Here is a 22,505-nt window from a genome sequence, read left to right on the forward strand (position 1 = left end):
TTCAAAAAGAAACAGAGCCAAGTCAAAGGCCTTATGTAAATATATATATATATTTATGTGAACATGTGCTGACACTGACATCTCTCGTCTTCCTCTGGGGTTGAATGGGAGAGTTCACAGCCAAGGGCAGAAACACTTTGACGTTTTGGGAGAAGCACTTATTTGTTGTTTATTCCAGGAGTTAGATTGTTTCTGATCAACCTAACAAGTCACAATGTGCTAATTACTGAGGTTTAGAGCACGAAGCAACAACTGAGGCTGAAAAAAGCACAAAAAAACACAGACTTGGGGCTGGGTGCAAAAGTGAGTCAGTCCCGAATCCCGATAGACTCCCAGGTTAAAATGTGTTTACAGTCTGGTAGCTACAGTCTAACACTTACCGCTTTGGTCGCTATAGCTAATTTCCTCCTTCATGATGTGTCACCAGTGGTGAAATTTTATACAAATTAACTATTTAAATTTCATTATGATTTAGCCAACTTTAGGGATGCCACAGACCGGTTTGCACTAAAGTCTTGACACAACCTCTTGGATGAACCAGTGGGTTTCAGTGGACTCTGGTGCTGCCAAGATGGTGACAGCACATCAGCCCACTCCGCTACACTCATCTTCATTCACAGTTTACAGTTTAGATTGATGCAGATTAGTGGCATTTTCTTTTTTCTTTGCTCTTTTTTAATGCTCACTGTTTCCCTGTTTCCAATGTCTGTGCTAAGCTAACGTTAGCATGCTGTCTCCCGGCCCCAGATTCCTAACCACCACCTTAATGCAGGTGGTGTTGATCTTTTCATCTAAGGTCGCTTTCACACCAGAACTGTTTTGGTTTCGCTTTAAACAGACCAGGGTTCGTTTCCTGGGATAGTCCGCTCCGTTTGGGCAGGTGCTGTGAAAGCTCATCCGAACTCTGGAGCGGACCAAACAGGCTAACCCTGGTCCGTCTGAAAACATGGCGCTTCGCTTGGTTCGCTTGCTAGTGAACTGTGGTCCGGTTCATCTGCAGTGTGAACGCTCACCGGACCAAATGTAGAAAGTGTCACAATACACAGTGCATCTGTAACTTTAGCAACACAAACATCGTCATCAATCGTATTTTCCTCGAGTGCCGTTTTCCTTTCATTTTCTGATTGTAAGAGTGAAATGCTCTCTGCCTCGCTGCCTAACCTCATATTAAACAGCTTATTTGATAAGTTTAAAAAAAAAGAGCAAGTGGTTCTATAAATGGCGGCCAACTAGCCACATGCGGTGGCGTATATGATTTAACATGCTGCTCCATGTTTGCCGTTTGTTTCTGCGGGTCAGGAGGGAGAGATTTCCCCTGCAAATTTGTCCAATTGATTTCAACTGTGTGACGTTATTCAGAAAGTTTGGCGCGCTTCAGAAATGGCAGCGTGAAAGCAGAACCGAAACAAGTGATAATAAATGCAACAATGTGACAACTTTCAGCTCCCCGATCGAACCGAGTCGTCTTGGTCAGGTGTGAAAACGACCTAATTCTCTAGAAAACAAGCCCAATGCAGTCACTGAGGACAAGGGTCAGGACTAAAGTCTATATCCTGTAAGAAGAAACCAACACTGCTCATCAAGCGTCACACTGATAGAAACACACTCAGCCAGGGAGCTCACAACCTTCTGAGGTTCAGCAGCTGATGTTTTGTGTTTGAACACATGGGGGGTCTGTTGTGCCTTGCTCAGGGGCAAGGCAAGAAGAAAAGAGTATTTCAGCGTTCATTGTCTTTGAATGGATTTACAGTATGAAAACACACCCAGAAAAGATGAAGATGATGACGACTGATCAATGTGTAGCTTGCTCACACGTTATCTTTGTTCTTGCAGCAGATGAGACGACGTTTGATTCTCTGTTGAAACAAAACCGTCTTGGATGTGAGATCAGTTAACTCCTGTGATGTATCTGTGAAAACGTGTGTTAGTAGTGCACCTACACTGAAACAACACACCAAATACACATTAAACCCAACAGCAGGAGACGAACTGCAGCAGTCAGACTTTGAGGATTCACTGCACCTTGTCTTCCTCTATACTATAAAAGTGGCTGGGCTGAACTCAGAGGGGTGTGCGTGCTCCTCGGGGAGGCCGTAAACCTCATAACAGCATTAATTTTCAATGCATCTCCTCTCTGTCTGCCTCAGATGTAGATTCATATTTTAATATCTTCTGGCTGTAATCACATCACAGGCCCGATATCCTGCGCTGAAACCAAAAATGCTTGGGCTGAGACTTTGTTAAAAAAAAAAAAAAGGCATATTAAGAGTGCAGAGCCGTCTCAAGACATATGGGATCGTGAAATAGTCGAGCAAGCATGCGTGCACGGAGCAACTGCTGTGTGAGATGAAAAGAAAACACCACGTGACCGCACGCTTTGAATCTGAGCGTTCGCAACTCTACCTCCCCTGCTAACGGGAAACATTTCTGTTTCTTTTTTTGTTTTTTTGTTCTTTTCAGGAAGATGGTTCAGTGATATTTTTTGGCCATGGCGCTCACAGCCTGTGCATCTTCCAGACATTTGTTAAAAGTATTTGACTGAGGTTGCAAGACATGCCGTGGAAATCTCAAAACACAGCTGCATAAAATATTCTCTCCTTATGTTTTTATCAGATCAGTTGTTGCCTGTTATCTGCAAATCATTATTCACACCAGCGCTAATATCACTGACATGTGTAACCGTTTCCAAGAGGAAGGCTGTAGCTATTCGTAGTTTCAGTGCGTGTGAAGCAGCTCTGTTCACTCTGTGACTGTCACATGTTCTGTATGTGCAGACTTTCTGAGGGATGGAACAAAATACCGAGAACGAAAACAGTCACATCTCACAGTATAAAACTTATTTAGATGCACCAGGGACAGATAGGCTATAGCTGACGATTAGTGCAATTTGTTTCTAGTTCTCTTTCTTTAATGAATGTTTATGTTCCTATTTGTCTGCTTTGTATGCTTATTGCTTTGTATGCTTATTCTTCATATTATATGGGAAATATTTATTGATATTATTGGGTTTTGTTTTGCATTATTGTTTATTTGGTTGTATTGTTTGGGATCAGCTTCTTTTGTTTTAATCTATTTTGGATCTTGGTATTAAAAACGCTCTGTTTTTGATGTACAGGTCCCGGCAGGATTATCTAATTATAATATCAACAAGCAACGTACTTGTTTGTTTGTTGATTTTTATGATTTGATCCTGCAATGCTTATACAAATACACTAGAATAAGTCTGAAGAAAATGAAAGGTCATTTACATAAAATGCTGCTTGCTGATCAACAGTCATTTTGCGAAACACAGCAGTTTCCTAGTATTAAAGAAAAAAAAGTGATAAAGTGAGGCAGTTAAGTGGGAAATAACCTTTTTTTTTTTTTTTCTTGGCTCGTAGGTTGTCAAACCGAAGCGCTCCCTCCCGAGGCCCCCTGCTGACTGATAACAAGCACAACTCACTACAAATCTGGGAGCTTCATGAGTGTGTGCACATAACCTCCACTCCACCTCTGTGTGTGTGTGTGTGTGTGTGTGTGGCACCATGCTGTGGACGGTGCTACTGGCGCTGCTGGTGCTTCTGCTGCTGCAGACTCAGCTGTCTGTGTGCTTGAGGGAATTACGCACTGGGGGTTCCAGCTCCTCTGCCGACTCCTCTTCTTCATCGTCGTCTTCCTCCTCCTCGTACAATGCCACCCAGCAGCGGCTGCCTGGAGCCATTATTATTGGCGTGCGGAAAGGCGGCACCAGGGCCCTGCTGGAGATGCTCAACCTGCACCCAGATGTGGAGGTGGCAAAGGCCGAGGTAAAACACCGTCACCGCTTCACTCATGGTTCACTTTGCAATACTTGTATTTTACTCACTCACTCAGTATTTGCATGTTGTCTGACTTTATACTGCTACTCCACTACATTTATTTGTTGCTATCTTTCAGATTGAGATTAAGATTGAAGATAAATTCATTAAAGATGAACCCAGGGCCTCCCAATCCTTTGGTATTAATAATAAAACATCATCTCCAAATTAATTATCAGTGGCGGCTCCCCCAAATAGTGCAGCAGTAGACCGACCTGGTTATTAGCTCCCTCGACTAAAAGCCAGTGGGAGTTTTTCATAGGCATTTGCATTTAATATATCAGTAAGTGGATTTAAGAGTCAACCAGTGGGCAACCGGCAGATGTATCAGTGACCCACTGATCCGGGATTATGAATGAAATACAAACAGCCAGTGGTAGTCTTAACGTCAGCTGGGGAAATGATGCACTGTAGATAGTTTCTTATTTCCTACGGTAAGTTTAACCTGCTGTTTGCTGCCACGCTGATACAAATGGCAGCAAACGCAGCACAGCAGATGAGTAGACTGTCTAATATTTCTATCTCAATCAAAGCGGAGAGGTAAAGACAAAATCAGAACAAAGTCCATTAAACCTTTAAATACAGTTTGTCTTGTCTTGTACTTACAGTATGTGGTTATGAGTGATGACAGGCATGTCCCAGAGAAGTTACACAGAGAGAAATCCTAATCAGGGTGAAGACCGCGAAGTTGGAAAACTCAGATAGATTGGTTTTGACAAGATGGGGTCAGATGGAAAAAGCTCAGTGTCTTTTAGATGTAAAACGTTTGCGAATTAATAAAGAGAAGTTTTCAAAACCACTGAATCAAAAATTAACAGACATTAAAGGAGAATTCTGGTCATTTTTGACCCCTGAATCGTTGTCCTGGTGGTCACCCAGTGTTGGGGGGAGCAAAAAACTGAAAACTAAAATTGATGCAGGCAAACCGGAGCTACACCATGGCGAGACGGCGCTCGGGATAGCAACAACGCTAACCTATGGGGGCAATTCTTTCAACCACAACAAACACTCAAAAAACAATCAAATATCTATAGTACATGGCTCGAATCCTTACGAGACACCACTGAACTCATATAGTGTACAGTAAAAACAGTATAAACTTTGTGTTTTTGCATGTAGCCTAATCACTCGCCTCAGATAGCCTAACTAAAATAAACGGTGGAGCAGTGCAGTGGTAATGTCCAAAATATCTCCGACCGTTTATTTTTGTAAAGAAATCAATCAATCAATTTGTTTATTTCGGGCATGTCAATTTAAATCATCGTCAGCACACTTCATCCTAGTTCAAATAATACAATACACATGGCCGAAAGGGAAAGCGGGAGAAGCAAATGATAGAAATGATCCCGAAATCATCACAACAAGGAAAAAGTGGTTTGCCTGCATCAATTTTAGTCGCGTTTTTTGCTCCCCCCCAACACTGGGTGACCATCAGGACAACGATTTAGGGGTCAAAAATGACCGGAATTCTCCTTTAATGCTGACCCACCGTCTTTCCCTCGCTCAGGTGCACTACTTCAACGTGGAGGAGCACTTCCAGCGAGGCCTGGACTGGTACCGAGCCCAGATGCCCTTCACCCTCCCTCGCCAGCTGACGGTGGAGAAGACCCCCGGCTACTTCGCGGCTCCTCAGGTCCCGGCGCGCGTCTGGGACATGAATCCCGCCGTCCGCTTGCTGCTGATCGTCCGGGACCCGGCGGAAAGGCTCGTCTCCGACTACACCCAGGTCCTGCACAACCGCCTGACCCGCCACAAGCCCTACCAGGCCCTGGAGGAGCTGCTGCTGCGTAAGGGCCACATCGACCCCGGCTACAAGGCGCTGCAGCGGAGCCTCTACCACCAGCATCTGGCCCGCTGGCTGGAGGTCTTCCCCCGGGAGCAGATCCACGTGGTGGACGGCGACGCGCTCATTCGGGATCCCTTCCCCGAGCTGAGAAAAGCGGAAAGGTTCCTGGATCTGCCACCCAGGATCAGCCCCGACAACTTCTACTACAACACCACCAAGGGCTTCTACTGCCTCCTGTCCGCCGGACACGACAAGTGCCTGGACGAGTCCAAGGGCAGACCGCACGCCCCGCTGAGCGCCCAGGCCTTCAAGAAGCTCTGCCGCTACTTCAGGAAGCCCAACAAGCTGTTCTTTGAAATGGTGGGACGGTCGTTTTCCTGGTGCTGATCAACAGCAAGCGAGGAGAAGATGCCGACACATTCAGGGACTCAAAGGGAGAAAGAAAGAAAACTGATGCGTGTGTGTGTGTGTGTGTTTTTGTAGGTAGATGAGTGGAAAGATTTGAGTTGTTTTAACGTCATAAACATCCGTTGTTGCTGTTGGTACCTACTCAGGTGTAACTGTGGCCAACGAGGGCTTCGACACATAACGTGTGTGAAGATATTTGGGAGGGGAAGGAAGTCAAACTGCTCTTGTTGAACATGTGGCCACAACACAAAACATAAAAAAAACTCTTACCATGACCATGCCGGTGCCTCCCTGGATCAACTCACTTGACGAAGCTAAACGACAACCGTGCCATACACAAGTGTGAAAGTGGAAAAAAGAAAAAAAAACCACAACTAACCGCTTGTTAGTGCTCGTTCGAGAGGCGTTCAAAGACGACGTGAGGACTTTTTTTCAAGTGATGTAGAAATAAACAAGATGGTTTGAATTTGATTGATTTGTTGCACTATGAACTTTAAATGCATAAAAAATGAGTTTCAATGTAGACGATTTCAAACAGAGGCCGACGACTCCTTGCTTTGATTTTTTCTCAACAGCTGTTTGTGCCGTTAGTAAAGAAAACATGTTTTAGTTGAGTCATCTTGTTTACTTCAATCTTTTGTTATTTTAATAAGCTGAATATTAGATGTTCAGCAAAGATGTCTCTTTTTCAGCTCTTTTGAAAGTAGCCACAATCAGAATTTGTTTTTTTTTTTCTTCTTATCATCAAAGCCTATGTAGCACTTGTTTGTGTTTTTACTTTACTTTCTTTCTTTTTTTAAAGATGTTCTTCTAATAAATGTGTTGAGTCTTAAGTCTCCTGCCTGAACCCAGTTATGAGGTTTAAAGGGTTTAGAAACATCAAACATAAAGACGCAGAGATAAAGAGTCACTGACAGGTCTCTCTGAAAGCTGCTCTCCCTCAAAGTGGATGAAGATGTTCTCTGTCAGTGTCTATCGAAAATGTTCTTTACATCAAGGATCAAAGCGAACCTGCGTTTCTTTTCATCATCAAGTTATACCTGTCAAGGAATTACCTCCAGTTTCACCATCACTCCCCAACAAATCACACCCGTGTTCCACCTGAGGGGGCTTTATGAGTTTGAGGTTACTTGATCTGGAGACTGACATGTCACAACATCAGTGTAGAAAGTTGAAGCTGTAGGATTAAAGGTGGGCTTTCTTTTTTTTTTTAAACCAAGAGATTGATTTTAGTTTCTCCTAATTCATTAGTCATGGGTCTAACTTGAATTTACCATTTATTTACGCTTTTCAAAACAGCTGCAACTAATGATTATTTCCATTACTTTTTTCCTGAAGCTCGACATGACATCCACACATATTTTATTTACAGTCCAAAATAAAAATGTTACATCTACGATGATACAAAAATCTGTTTCTTACAGTTCAAGAAGCTTTAACTGGAGGATTTTTGATCATAAAAGAAAAATCTAATTTAGTTTAAATTGATTAGGAATGACTTACCACACCAGAAACACTTTATATATAATATAATATAAGATTGTGTCCATTTTAATTTGGTACCATCCATGTCTCTGTGGTTTGAGCATCAGGTGAAATTATACTTGTTTTCAGGAGATTTTTCACTTATTCTTGACTTATTAGACTATATTAGAAATTAGTAATTGCTGCTTTGACTGATGTTGTTTTCATGTTGTGACTGGGAGTTTTATTTAAACCAGTCTAGATTATCATTTCCCCTTCAGGCTATGTTTAAACCCAGAGGGATCCGTCAACAAAAAAGGAATAACAAGTTTTTATTTTGCATAATTATAAGTTGTGAAGTTCTCAGCTGAATAACAGTGCAAACTGCCGTCACTGACTTTTGGCCACTTGTGGTGTTTTCAATAATTGATTATAGCTTTGAATCTAAATTAGAGGAAACGACTCAAACAAGCAGATCTGGATTATTACCTTCCGCCTGCCACTGTTTTGTGCGGGGTGTTTCAGGTATCTCCTGTTGTCTGCAGACGAGAATAGGAGCTGAAGGCTGACCTCTGGTTGTCACCTTCCCACCGTCCTCCGGAGGGAACTGTAAAGACAGAGAGATGTAAGAATAAACAAATGATTTCCCGCTCTTTGAAGATGTGAGGCAGCGGCGGCGTCTTTCATGTGTTCCTGCAGAGGCTCGCAGTCATATGGACAATATACATCTGGTGTCACATCTGATCAGGAGGAAATCTCTATCTGTTTCATGTGTCGGGGTTCTTGGGTTTGCCGCAGTTTCGTAAACCAAACTTAGGTTGCAAACATTGTGTTGACGACATCGCTATAGGCTAAGCGTGTTAGCGATGTCTGTGTGAATATGTCAAAGCCTCGGTGACCCGCTAACATGGCTTTACACTTCCTAATGCTGCTCAGACAAATATGAAAAGCAGCAGCACATCTGATGGGCATGATTTAGACGTACATGACATGTGACTCAGATCTGAGGTTTTCCAAAGCCAGACTCTGGGCCTCGGGATGAATAGCTCAGTTACTGCTGCTCTTGCAAAGGTCAACCCCCGTTAGCGTTGTCCCAGCATGTTTTATCGTTGTTTCAGAAAACATTGCACCTCTGAGTCAGACGTGAGCAAAGCAAAGCAAACTCTGTGAATATTTTCCTTCTAATAAACCACAGTTTTCTGAATCCCGGCCCGTCACTCGATCTCCTGCAGCTGCCTGCTCTCCTGCAGACTCATCACTCATCGCTTGTTCCACGTCATTCAGTCAGTGGGAAGGAATAATGAGACAAAGCTGAAGTGGCGTTGGGGCTACGAAAGAGAAAATCATTGTTAGACATCAGGAAACAGAAGTTAGATGGTGTCACTTAAATTTGTACATTTCAGGCAAAGCCACGCTAACTCTTTGTCTGTGTCTTTTCTCAATGCTAAACTCAGCTAAGCTAAACTGAGATCCATAGCCTACCTATATAACATGAGATGAGTATCAACTCTAATCAAGAAAATGAATTGTGAATTCCCCTTTATGTCAAACTATTTCTGTCAGTGAAAAAAAGTTGAGGTTAGATAAGCAATATGTTATTCCCCAAGGCAATAATATGAAAATATTATATAACTAGGCCTACAAAAATATAAATAAAGACAAAAATCAACTTACCATAAGTGAAATTAATTCCTAAAGTAGCTTTTCCTGATTCCACCCTCATTGCTGTTGACATTTCTTTTTTTTTCAATTTAAATGTTATACTAAATTATTAAAACTCACGTTTTTCAGTAAAAAAAAAAAAAAAACATAAACAAAACAAAAGGACTTTCCATAACACAGTGTATTTGGTGGACATCATGTAAATATATGCTATATAAAAACTTAAGAAAGTCCAGAGCTATGGTCCAGAGTTGTTACCTATGGTTGTTGGTGAGGATTCTGGGGAAATGTTGTTTTATATGCCAGTGGCTCCCCCTTCTGGTCGGTTGCACGAATGCACGACTGATACGATGGTTAAACCACTAATGAGTCATGTGACAATGCAACTAAAACACCATGGTCGTTTTTCTGCAGATTTTTATGGATTTTTAACTCATTTCCACCTGTTGTTGTTTTTTTCCTTATGTATACAAAATACTGTACTGAAATTTACATGCAGATAAAGCTCAGAAAAGCCAATGGCCAGGAGCCAGAAATGCAATTTTATTAGAATTTTGTTTAGGCTATGTCATGATGATGTGACATTTGTTTTCTAATTTTAGATCTTTACTGATTTGATTACTGCATTTTGAACATGAAAAACATGTCTCTTACTAAGGCCTGGTTATATCCTCATCATATCGGACCAACATGTTCAAACCGGAGCATAACATTTTACAGCAAGTAGCAGGTTAATGCGTGTGCACACACACACCTGGGTTCATTATGCCTCTTCAGGTCAAATTCAGGCCCTGTCGAGGCCCATTTTCAAGTTTTTCCAGCACCTTAAAGCTGAAATGAGGTAATCATACAGAGTTGGTGCTAAATTAAAACAACCTCACAGCAGCAGGTAAGCAAAGTTCTCAAAGAGCTAATTTGTTATGAAATAAACAGGGTTATAACAGGTTCAAGCACTTTTCTAACCTTGAAAAGCAGTTGAAGTTTTAGTATTTCCAGCGCCCTCAGGAACACAGATTGTCGTCTAACTGTCACTATGCAAATACAAGAGCCAGACATGAGATCTGCTGTTTTCTATTCATGTGACTTCTCTATTAAAACCCTCACTTTATATTTCTGAAATAACAAAGTAGGCTGCATATTTAAAGAAAACAAACAAACTGAGATCCATAATGCAGTTTTGTTTGTGTATTGTTGGACAATCATAGCACCTTACATATAAAACTTACAAAAATTCATTACTGCAAAAATAATTTCAAGTAGTGGTTTCAAACTGAGTCATGGACAACATGCAAATGGTATTTATTCAAAAAATTATATATGCAAAGTCATTTCCCTGAACACATTGTTTTTTTTCCTGTTTTGTTTTATAAAAGACTAACTTCTTTACTTGCAAAATGTAATGGACTTTAAGAAGGAACATTTCAGTACTGGAGGTAAACGTATGAAGCACTGATGTGGTTCAGGTCTGCCTGATTTCAAGTCTTCTACGACTCGTCTCCACATATTATGGTACCAACTAAATCCAGTAAAGATATGAGGTTGACAGACGGCAGGACATTTGTTGCACAGCGACACGAAAAACTACATGACCGGTGTCATCTGATGACAGCAGCCGATAGTCACACCGTCAAATACGTACGTTTAAACATTGACACAAAACACTGTAGCAGACAGTCGCAATGAGTTTTTTTTTTTTCAATCATTTTTCATTTTGATGTAAAAAAATTCAACTTTTAATACATCACTATTCTTGTGCAGTTCAAAAGATTACAGTAAGTCAAAAAGAAAATAAGCACCATCTTACATTTAGCTGTTACCTAATTTGATGTTTCCAAAAAAAAAAAAAAAAACTCACTTCCTTAAAAACTTTTATTATAGTAAATATTGTAACTTCAAGAAAAATAACCACAAAACAAGTTGTTTTTATATAAAAAATGGTTTAACAATTTTCAGTATAAAACATTACAGAGTCCCAGGCCAATCAAACAAATTCACTGTCACCATTTGAAATAATCATGAACTCCCAGTCAAACTTTCTACAATAACATACGAAGGGTTTGTTGTCGTTAAGGGGTTTTCTGTACTTTTTTTTTCTAGTTATGGGAAAAATATAACACAAAGCCTAACAATCACTCTTCGTTTGCTATAATATTAATAATAAAAAAGAACAAATGTGAACTCCTGGTCCGATCAAAGCCCAATCCCCAAAACTTCTGGTCAACATGGCATCTATGCAGTCTTCTGCTGGCCTTTCTTCCCGATGAGGGATTTGTGGATGTGGGGAATGACACCTGGAAGGAAAAACAACATGGTTCAAGCAGGGGTAGTACTGTGTAGTGCAGAGTCGGAAACTGACGCAGAATAAACAAAACTATGCACATTAAATCTGGACATTAGACTAGATAACCATATGTTTAAAAAAAAAAATAATAATAAAAGAAAAGGCTCCATCTGTTAAAACTCTCAACTCACCTCCTCCAGCGATTGTTGCCTTGATAAGGGAGTCCAACTCCTCATCACCACGGATGGCCAGCTGCAAGTGACGGGGAGTGATACGCTTCACCTTCAAGTCTTTGGAGGCGTTGCCCGCCAACTCTAGTACCTGAAAACAATGATCACAAACACACACATTAGCAGGAAGAGCAAAATCTCACAGGAAACCAACAGGACATGCACCTTGTGACATCCACTGACATGCACTGATACTATTTGTGCAGAAAATGGGAGAAAACGTACTTCAGCGGTGAGGTACTCAAGGATAGCAGCACTGTAGACAGCTGCTGTGGCTCCTACACGACCATGGCTGGTTGTGCGAGTCTTCAAGTGCCTGTGGATACGACCCACTGGGAACTGCCGAGAAAACAGAGAGGGGGTTAAAGTAAAACAAAAAAGGGGACAAACTGGACCACTGCGACATAACATATGTATATGCAGTAGAGCCACAAATCGAGCCAAGTGCAAACTGAAGGACTCACCTGCAGCCCAGCTCTCTGGGAGCGCGACACTGCTTTTGCCTTGGCTTTGCCACTGTCTTTTCCTGCCTTGCCACCGGCCTGTGTGGTAAACAAAACAGGAAACCATTGAGAGAGCATAGAATCAGATAAGTAACAGACACACAACTGATGCACAGATGTGTCGAGGTTGTGGTATGTGGGTTTTGCACAGGAATAAGTGCAGTATAACAAAAACAAAGCGCCACATTATAACATCTAATACAGGCATGTCCAAACTACTCCACTAATGGCCGGTGTGGCTGCAGGGTTTTGTTCCTGCCTAACAGCAGCAGCACACCAGATTTGACTCATTTAATCAACTGATCTCAGTCTTCAGAGAGTTGATTGGTCAAACTCTGTGCTTCTGGTTGGTTGGAACAAAAACCAGCAGCCACACTTGGACATGCCTGATCTAATATTTCCACATTGGCAGACAGCACTGCAGATAAAAACCAAAAAAAAAATGGCGCATGAGATTTTAAGCATTTCAATAAATCAAGAAGTCAGCACTGATCGCACAGCTTTCGCGGTTTAGTGGGTAACTTAACGTTACAGATGCCCGGGTTAAACTGTTGTGCTTTCCCGCCAACCCCGAATAAAACATAACAAATCAAAGGCGGCAACGACAACGGCTGCCAGGAGTTACGAGCAAACTCTTTGTTGGTCAAATAACCGCTTTTAGTTGAGCAGCAATCAACTCAGAACGACAGATACTGACTTAATAAAATATAAGACTATAAGACAGAAAAACAGCCGCGGCGCTTTAAGTTTTCATTCACTGACTTCAATCGGAGGAGAAAAAAAAGTTTGATTTGTGAATTCAAGGAAAGCACACACTCGAGTTTGCACTGTTCTTTTACTTGCTTTTACCAATTAATAATGACTTGCGATCTATTAAAAACCAGCCGTTAAGCCACTGAAATAGCTAAATTTAGCTTGCTAGTGGTTGCTAATCCACATTTCAGAGGCTACACCGGGGTCAAATAACACTTTCTTTCATATCAATCAAAGTTTAAACTTCCAACGAAGCACTCCGCACCTGTAAACCAGTCACTGCCCCGAGAAGAAAACACACACACTAACAAACACGGCACATATCTGGTTATTTTCAACAGAAAAAGCAACACTAAGTCGGGACTTCACGGAGCTAATGTTAATGCTAACGTGTTAGCTGACAGTTAGCGCTTTTTAACCACATTTCCTCAGTTCAAATTCAAAACAGCACTTTCTACAGTTGCGTAATAATTACAGCGCAAAATGCATCGACGTGCCCCAATCGTGCATTTACTATCAACCGAAGAGCACGTACCATTTTTCCTTGTCGTTATTTGATTGTTGAAGTGAGTAAGATGCCCAAACAATTTCGGCTCCCGAAAGCAAAGAAACAATAAACCCTTTCGCAAATCTTTTGCATGATGACCCCTCGTGGGAGTCCGAGCGGCCAATCAGAGCGCGCGTTGTTACTTCGAATCTCCGTGTCGACCAATCGCCGAGCGGCTTGCAGAGCTGTCACCCATCCCCCACCCTGAGATCGCCGTCGTGCCTGCCTTTGCGCACGAAACCAACAAGTAGGCGGGACTGCGTGTGTGTGTGGTTAGTGAGTGTGTGCGGTTAGTGTGAATGTGTGTGTAGTAGTAGTAGTAGTGTCCTTCCAGGGGCATCCTTCCCAAAAAAAATGTAGAAAAGACATAATCAGGAGATAACTTTGGGATTAACTCTTTATTTTCAGTACAAGGTCATTCAAAAACATCTCCAAGATACTAATATTTTTTAAACTGACCGTATTTACACACCGATTAGTCCAAAATTAAGTTCAGCAAAGGACGAAGCCCCCGGTGGATGTGTATTTATAAACGTTATTCAACGGTTACAACCAAAACACGGTGAGAGAGCCGTTATGGATTCTAAATTCTATATATACTCGAATGTCATCCAGTGGGCGGTTACGTTTTGTTGACAGACAGGAGAACCGGCGAATCAGAGCACAGGCCTTCCATCTGATGTTGTGATTGACAGCGGCGGCGGCCAATCACAACCCGAGAATCTGCATCCGGTTTCCTCCGGCGAGCAAGGCGAAGGGGAGGGGAGGAGGAAGAGGAGGAGAAGGGAGGAGGCAGGAGGGGGGAGTGGGGGTCAAAGATACGCAGAGAAACGGGCTGCTGCTGGTGGCGAAGATGGCGGATGGGGACAGTGGCAGTGAGCGCGGTGGCGGTGGCGGCGGCAGCGGCGGTGGCGGCGGCGGAGGAGGGGGAGGAGGAGGCGGCGGTGGTAGCGGCGGCGGCGGCGGCGGCGGGTTCCAGCATTACCAGCAGCGGGAACCGGAGACCCAGGAGCTGGCGTCGAAGCGGCTGGACATCCAGAACAAACGCTTCTACCTTGACGTGAAGCAGAACGCCAAAGGCCGGTTCATCAAAATCGCCGAGGTGGGCGCCGGGGGCTCCAAGAGTCGGCTGACCCTCTCCATGTCGGTGGCGGCGGAGTTCCGCGACTACCTCGGGGATTTCATAGAGCACTACGCCCAGCTGGGGCCTAGCACCCCGGAGCAGATCGCTCAGTCATCCGGCGGGGACGACACCGGGCCTAGACGGGCCTTGAAGAGCGAGTTCCTGGTGCGAGAGAACCGAAAATACTACCTCGACCTCAAGGAGAACCAGCGCGGACGGTTCCTCCGCATCCGGCAGACCGTCAACCGAGGCCCCGGCTTCGGCGTCGGAGTAGGCGGCATGCCCGGAGCTGGCCTGCAGGCCGGACAGACCATCGCGCTGCCGGCCCAGGGCTTAATAGAGTTCCGCGACGCCTTGGCCAAGTTGATAGACGACTACGGAGGAGATGAGGACGACCTGGCCGGCGGCGGCGGAGGAGGAGGAGGGGCCGGGGGCTACAGCGAGCTCCCCGAGGGCACCTCCATCATGGTGGACTCCAAGCGGTTCTTCTTTGACGTGGGATCCAACAAGTACGGAGTTTTCTTGCGGGTGAGCGAAGTGAAGCCCAGTTACAGAAACTCTATAACTATCCCCTTCAAGGCTTGGAGCAAGTTCGGAGGCGCGTTCAGCCGCTACGCCGAGGAGATGAAGGAGATCCAGGAGCGGCACCGGGACAAGATGTACGAGAGGAGGACCGGAGAGGAGTCCGAGGGCGACGACGTGGACGACGATTGATGGAGAGAAGAGGAGGAGAAGGTGGCTGCTTGTGGTGGTGATGATGATGATGAAGATGAAGAAGAAGCTGACAACATACATGATGCAAAGTCTGGAGATAAACAGAGAAACAAGAGGGAGAGGAACGACTATTCTGTGCATGACGAATCGACCTTTAAAATGCTAAAAACAAACGGAGTAAATTACAAAAAAAAAAAAAAAAAAAAAAAGTATATTTGACTGAGAAGTTACTGTCTATATAAGAGAAACATGTCCTAAAAGTTTAGGTGGATGTTATAGCTAACTAAATGAGTGCGGACTGCAGTAATCAGCTCCTGTATGAGATTCCCCATTGATAAAAAAAAATACATATATATAAATATATATTTAATATATATATATCCAACTAAATATATATATATACATATATATTGATCGTCCATTTGATAACCTCACACATGTAGCCCAGCAAATTCAGTTTGACACAGCAGTAGGTTACCAGTCTCACTTCCTGGTAGTTGTCCAATGGTAAGAGCTCACCTGGTGCTGACCTGTAAGTCTGTGTGATGATGATGATAATGATGATAATGATATTAAGGAAGTGTGAAAACGTGTGACATACTCAAACCAGCAGGTGCGGAGTGGGAGTGAAACGGAGTGCCTGCATCACTCACCATGGCTGTGTGTGTTTTTTGTCTGAAGTGACCTGTAATAACAACAACAGCAACAACAACAACAACAACAACAGACAGACCCACAACGCCACCAAACAAAGTCCACGGTCCCAGCTAAAAGGGAGCATCCGCGGCACCGCAGGACTTCCTCTCAGCCCAGCAGGGAGGGGAGGGGGGAGGAGAAGCCCCCATAAGGTGATCTGTTACAAGCACACGACTCATTTGGATTCCCTGGACAATCCAAATGAGTCCAAACGACCTCCCCCCTCCTCCTCCTCCTCCTCCTCCTCCTCCTCCTTCATCCCCTCTCCTCCTCTCCCTCCTGGGCGTCCCCTCAGGTGCTGCTCACCTCCTGCTCCGATAGCTGCAGTAGTCGTGGCGAGGCCCTGCATTTTTCTGGGTGGGTGGGGGTAAATTATCAGCATTACCTGTGCCTGCACCACGTCATCCTCAAGAGGTTTTTTTCCGGATGCAGATCTGGTCGGTCGGCCAGCCGCCATCGCTGCAGCAGCAGCAACAGCAGCAGCTGAGACGTCGTCTGTGGCAACTGATGACGTTTCTCACGACGCGGGGGGGTATATGCCACGTTTGACCCCTGTGACCTTTTTTGAGGGGGGGCCGTAACAGGGATGCGGTGAGCTCAGGCCTCCAGCACCGGTCACGATTTATTCAAGTTAAATGCTAAATATTGCCAGGCTTGAGCTACGGTCTCAAGGGAACTGACCTTGTTGACTCATTTTAGGTGCGCCATTTGGATCCTTTAATCCTGAACTCAGACCATAAACGACTGAAGTAACATTCAGTCTGATTGTAAGAAAAAAATTAGGTGCTTTTGGAAAACGAAAACCCACAGTGGGGTGCTATACCTAAAAGAAAAAAAAAAAGAAAAAAATATATACTGGAAGAGATTTACTTACTAAAAAAAGATCAAGTATAGATAGAATTATTTTTCAAAAGAGATATATTGAAATATGTCTTAGAAATATGAGACATTTATTAGATAATGCTGCCTAAAGTGGCTTATTTAAAACACTAAACTTTGGATGCAACTGTCCAGGGTGATATTTCATACCTGCTTTTTTTTTTTTTTTTTTTTCCTAACATTTCTTTTATTCCTTAGAGGAAGTTAAAAAACAGACAAAAAAAAAGAGAGAGTACAACAAATTGATAACACAGTATGTTATAGCAATTTCTAGAAACAACTTCATTGAAGTAGTTTGTCAGCAAACACTCAGCACTCCAGTTCACTTTACAGAGCATCCAGTTGTCCCCTCGTTTTAATCCACCCGTTTTTACCACGTTTTGTCATAAATTGGCTTTCCATCAGTTGCCATACGACGCAAAAACATAAACATCTGCAATCATCAACATTTTGTCTTTAACGCTCCTTTTTAAAATATGATCTTTATTTTTTTTTTTGCATGCCTGCTCTTACGCGGAGCTGCCTTGTGTTCTTTTCTTTTGCGTACTCTGATTGCTGTATGATGGTATTTATCCATTTTTTTGAGAGCGGTTTCAAGTTTTATTTCTATATTGCAATGGAGAAAAAAAAGTTTAAAGTTTACTTCTCAGCCTAATAATAAATAATAATAAAAAAAAAAAAGCCACAAAATTCCCATGCTTTGGGAAATGTCACTTTCATTGTCCCACTTCCTTTTGGTGTGTAAACCTCTCGTTGAATTTTACTTTACCCACTTCAACACAGCAGAGAAATGCCATATGAAAAAAAAAAAAATCCAACATCTGGGAGCAATAGTTTTTTCTTTTCTATTGATATGAATATACTATATATAATATTACACATGAGATTGAACTACATCCTTCTTCCTGTACTGTGTTACGTGAAATGGCAGCTGTTTCAGTCATGTGTGTTCTGCTGTAATATTCTACCAAGTTCCTTTCAACGAGAAATAAAAAAAGGTTTTTGCTCAGGAGAAGTGTGCTCTTTTTCTACGCCCTGCAGGTCACTGAGTATATATAGGTATAAATATATCTATCATGTTGTCTTGTTTTTAATGTATCACTTTATGTCATAATGACTCATCGATCTGCAGATTTGTGCAATTAATTGACTCATTGATGACCCATAAAATGCAATGACGACCTCAAGGTGACCTTCATATTTGTTACAGAAATCCACTGATAGTCAATGTGCTGTCATATTACACCAACATCTACAACTTAAGAGGTGTAAATGTAGCTAAAATAATTGATCAACATGTTCTTTTTTCAATTAATTGACATAGTTCCAGCTACAGCAGGTAAATATTAGTAACGGTGTAATGAAGTAACTGATTTAGTAGCTTTATTTCGCCTCTGGGCAAAACATGTTCCCGGATCCATAAGTCTTTTATCATAGTAACTTTATCCATATAAGCAATTCAATTCCCTGCAAATCACACAGGCAAGAGGAGGAGCAGTGTCAACGTTTATCATTAGTTAAAGCAGAGACATTTTATATTGCCTCGAAGGACTTTGGTTAAAGTATCACTCTAGTATTAAAAAGCAAAACTATTAGATTAGAGCTATGTAGATTAAAAACAGGGGTCGAGAGGTGACAGATGGGAGTGGAATATTTTCTATATATACGTATAATATATATATTTTTTTTTTCTGACTTCACTCTCATCTTTGCGTCTTTCATGAAAGAGCCTGAAGATACTAATTGAACTAACTAGAATTAACAAATGTGCTGTTTTTTTCACACAAGTGAAGCATGTTCTCTGGTGTAAAACCTTAAACTAAACAGTAACTTGAAGAGAAATGTAGTTGAGCTATATAAAAAGTACCATCCACTTATTTTTTGTGGACGTGATTCCTTGCAAAAACACTTTAACACCAGCGCAGTTCGCAGTTTCACTCTTTTTTTTCTCTTCAGTTTTCACACCATTTCAGCCTGAAAGTGGAAAAATCTGCTTTTCAGAGTGAGTGTGAGCCAAACTGTGTCACATACCGTACGTACTTCGGTGAGTGAACTGCAGATTTATTCTGAGCACATGTCTGATTGATCGTGTGTCAGTCCAATGACTACAGCATTATCAAAGACATGCAAGTCTAAATATTGTATCACTTGATATGCTTTATGCATGAAGTATTGACCTGAAAAGTGACCAGTAATAAATCCTGTGTAGAAAAGATCAATTTCACTTCAGTTACATCCCACTGGTATATCTTATTTTATTTAATACAGAGGAATGACAGGTTGTATTAAAGCAATCTGGACATGTAACATCTAATAGAACATTTCAAAGTTCATTTTGAGCAAACAGACAGGATCAAAGATAAAAATCAAAAGTTTTTTTGGTGTTGGGGTCACAGCATCAACCCATGATGAGTTCACACCTGTAACGTTTCATTAGTGTCTCTCAGTTGTGAGTTTTTAACAGCTGCCAAAGTCAAAACGGTCTCTGTGGTAGTCGCCTCCACAGCCACACTTTGCCATGATAACACACAGATTCACACAGACACACAAGGTGAAAACAAAACCAATACCAACTGTTTCAACCGTTATAAAACAAAAAAAAGGAGGGAGGGTGGGAAATATTAGATATTAGAGATAATAGCAAAATGTGCCTATTCAAAGTCAAAACTCTCACTGTACATAAGGGTCCATACCATAGTTTTGAATTATTAAGATGTGCCCCAAACAATGGTTTTTAATCTATAACACAAAACTATAACTATAACTATAACTAGATTCATTGATGAAGCCTGATCATTGAGACAGAAAACATTATATCCCACATTGTTTTGTTTTTTCTCCTTTCTTTTCTTTAAGATGACACGAGCCATTCATGAATGTATGTTTTTTAATATTCAGTGTTTTATATGCCTGTGTGGGCTGGGCACAAAAAATGTGCATGACACTTTAAATCTAAATCAATATATCTATATAACTATATACTATACAACTATAACACAAAAAGAAGCCAAAAGTATGACATGTTTGGTATGTAAAACCAAGGCAACAAGTGACTGACGCTGTTGAATAAATGTAGTTTAGTGAAACAGAAAAACTTACAAGGAGTAAAAAACATCACAACACAGAAAGTGCTGCTCAGTGTAAGTTTGAATTATATTATATATAGTATATATTTACTTATAAACCTAACCTCCTATAATTTCTAATCTGATTTCATATATTTGTGCTTCTCATCAAGAAAACCCTGAATCAAGGCCTTTGTCTTCTTCGGTAACACTTTATAATAAGTACACATTAAGCATTAGTGCTCATTAATAATGAGTAAACCAATTTTAACTGTGTTTATAAACTGCATCTCTTGTCAAAGTATGTAACACTTTCGCCCACCGGGGCCTCTAACAGCCCAGGCGGATCATAGTAGCTACATAGAAACCACCAGTGCTACATTCCCACACTGAAGTAAATACCTCAGGAGTGACCAGGGGCTGCTGGTGTATCCTTCGAGGTTTGCCTGAAACCTAAAAATACCTCTCCGACATGGTGTGGGTCAACAGGGCAGGGCGGGTTGCAGTGTGTACCGTTTTATTTTAGAGGTATGGAAAGTTACCCAGCTGTTTGCAGTCTGTCAAACCCCCCACACAGAGGAAAGATGATTCAAGATAAAATATGTCAGGGTAGTGAGTCTGCTGCTGCAACACCCCGCCTGCTAACCACAGAGGAAGATTATCATGTGATGACACAAATTATTTCTTGATTCTCTGACTTTAAATGGAACCTGCCCTGTCCCAATACAGTAAGTTTCCCTCATACCTTCCTCAGTATTTAGACTATGCAGCTGCGACATTACTCATAACTTTCCGTCTAACATGTAGGGTTGGATCTTTTTACTCCCAAAATACAAATAATAAATGAATAATGATGATTTGTATAGCACCTTTCAACACAAAAAACAAAGTGCTTCACATGAGTCAAATGCAAATTGCAAAACATCAAAACAAATCAAGATGAAATCCAAAGCATTTATGTTTGAACCGTCACCTGCAAGGCATTAAAAAAAACACCAGGATACAAGAAATAAATTGTTTGATGGTGAGTTCCCGTCCGCCTCGACCCCCCTCCCCCCCTCATGTTCAGACGAAAACCTGCACCTGTGGCTGCAGGGAAGCACAAACTGTGTCCCTGTAATAGCTGGAAATGTGCCGACATTTTACTACGTATCGACCTATAAACGTGACAGGTACTATAACTTCTCCTATTTTATATGATTAGAGTTATATTTTACTTTATTGTCATGATGTAGTGTTATATCATCATTCATTACCCTGTGGGACTCCTCTGTCCTTAGAGTATTATAAGTATTATAAGCCAATGCCATGACCCTGTGAGGGTGAGTGGAATAGCTAATGGGTAGATTAACAGGTATAATGAAAGCCACTTATTAAAGGGATAGTTCAAAATTTTGGCAAACTGGCCCCTATAGTCTTAGCAGTATGTTTGTTACCTTTAATTGTCGGTGCAAGCTATTTTTAGAAACGGCGGAGCAGAGCCGCGAGCTGCTCGATCAGAGCTACGCTACGGAGGCTAATGGGATTTCTTGGTTTCCCTCATCAAACTCATCAAATACACAATCCAACAACTCCAAAACGCTCTGGTGGACAAGTTGTGACCTGCACATTCACCACGCTATGAGATAATAACAGAACGTTATGAGACTGAATTGTTTTAGAGGCAAATGCAGAGACTGCTTGCTGAAAAACTGCCACCGACGGGAACGCGCATCAGCGGTTTTGCATGAAGTTGCCTCTAAAACAACTCCATCTCGCAACGTTCAGTTATTATCTCTTAGCGTGGTGAATGTGCAGGTCACAACTTGTCCACCAGAGCGTTTTGGAGTTGTTGGATTGTGTATTTGATGAGTTTGATGAGGGAAACCAACAAATCCCATGAGCCTCCGTAGCGTAGCTCTGAGCAGCTCGCGGCTCTGCCCCGCCGTTCTAAAAACAGCTTGCACCGACAATTAAAGGTAATGAACCTACTGCTATGACTATAGGGATTATGGCAATGGGCCAATTTGCCAAAATGTTGAACTATCCCTTTAATGTTTTACCTCTTTGCTCATGTGTGACCATTAGGATCAGGTGTAAACACTGGTACTTTCCTACAACACCACACTCTGGTAGTGGTGTGCACTGCAAGGTGCAGACCTTCACATTGTGTGTAATTTAGTTCTTATTAAGCAATTCATTTTGCAGTGAACATGTTAACAAACAATATGAACAAAAACCTGATGAGTTTGAGGCAACACATCATTAGTCAGACAACTACTGACGAATTCTACCTCTTGGTCGTCAGATTAAGTGATGCTTATGCAACATTGCTGTCTAGATCGTGCAGTCGTGTCTAGAGAAACACTGACTTTGCCTCATGAGCTGACGTGTTGTTTTGCAATATTTGTAAGCTGAAAACACTTACGATACAAATACGTCTGCATTGGTTTCAAGAACAGGAAGGAAAATACTCAACGTGATTGACTACACGTCCGTGCTGATTCAGATTTTTGCAATCTCGCTTTACAACAAACAAGATGACCTTAAAATGATGAACCAATGATGCTGCTGGACTT

At 42.0% G+C, this 22,505-nt stretch overlaps 3 protein-coding genes across 3 annotated transcripts in view; 2 read left to right on the forward strand and 1 right to left on the reverse strand.

Annotated features, from left to right (window-relative positions):
• The window catches only part of hs3st1l2 (heparan sulfate (glucosamine) 3-O-sulfotransferase 1-like 2), a 30,527-nt gene extending 23,709 nt beyond the window's left edge, over positions 1–6,818 (forward strand). The window contains exons 2-3 of the mRNA XM_083979177.1: positions 3,381–3,785; positions 5,344–6,818. Of these exons, the coding sequence (XP_083835303.1) occupies positions 3,525–3,785; positions 5,344–6,009 (927 nt within the window). The 5' untranslated portion in view covers positions 3,381–3,524 and the 3' untranslated portion in view covers positions 6,010–6,818. The remainder of the gene's footprint in view (positions 1–3,380; positions 3,786–5,343) is intronic.
• Positions 6,819–10,430: 3,612 nt separating this feature from the next.
• Positions 10,431–13,585, reverse strand: h2az2a (H2A.Z variant histone 2a). The gene is made up of 5 exons (XM_083979602.1): positions 13,459–13,585; positions 12,132–12,209; positions 11,893–12,006; positions 11,629–11,758; positions 10,431–11,447 (listed from the first exon to the last, which is right to left on the reverse strand). Exons 1-5 carry the CDS (start codon positions 13,459–13,461, stop codon positions 11,386–11,388), a joined length of 387 nt encoding a protein of 128 aa, XP_083835728.1. The 5' UTR covers positions 13,462–13,585; the 3' UTR covers positions 10,431–11,385.
• Positions 13,586–14,270: 685 nt separating this feature from the next.
• On the forward strand, positions 14,271–17,114 carry purba (purine-rich element binding protein Ba). Its single transcript, XM_083979601.1, has one exon. It carries the CDS (start codon positions 14,324–14,326, stop codon positions 15,305–15,307), a length of 984 nt encoding a protein of 327 aa, XP_083835727.1. The 5' UTR covers positions 14,271–14,323; the 3' UTR covers positions 15,308–17,114.
• Positions 17,115–22,505: the final 5,391 nt, after the last annotated feature.

Source organism: Trachurus trachurus, assembly GCF_905171665.1.
Source record: "Trachurus trachurus genome assembly, chromosome: 9".
Classification (NCBI taxonomy): Eukaryota; Metazoa; Chordata; class Actinopteri; order Carangiformes; family Carangidae; genus Trachurus; species Trachurus trachurus.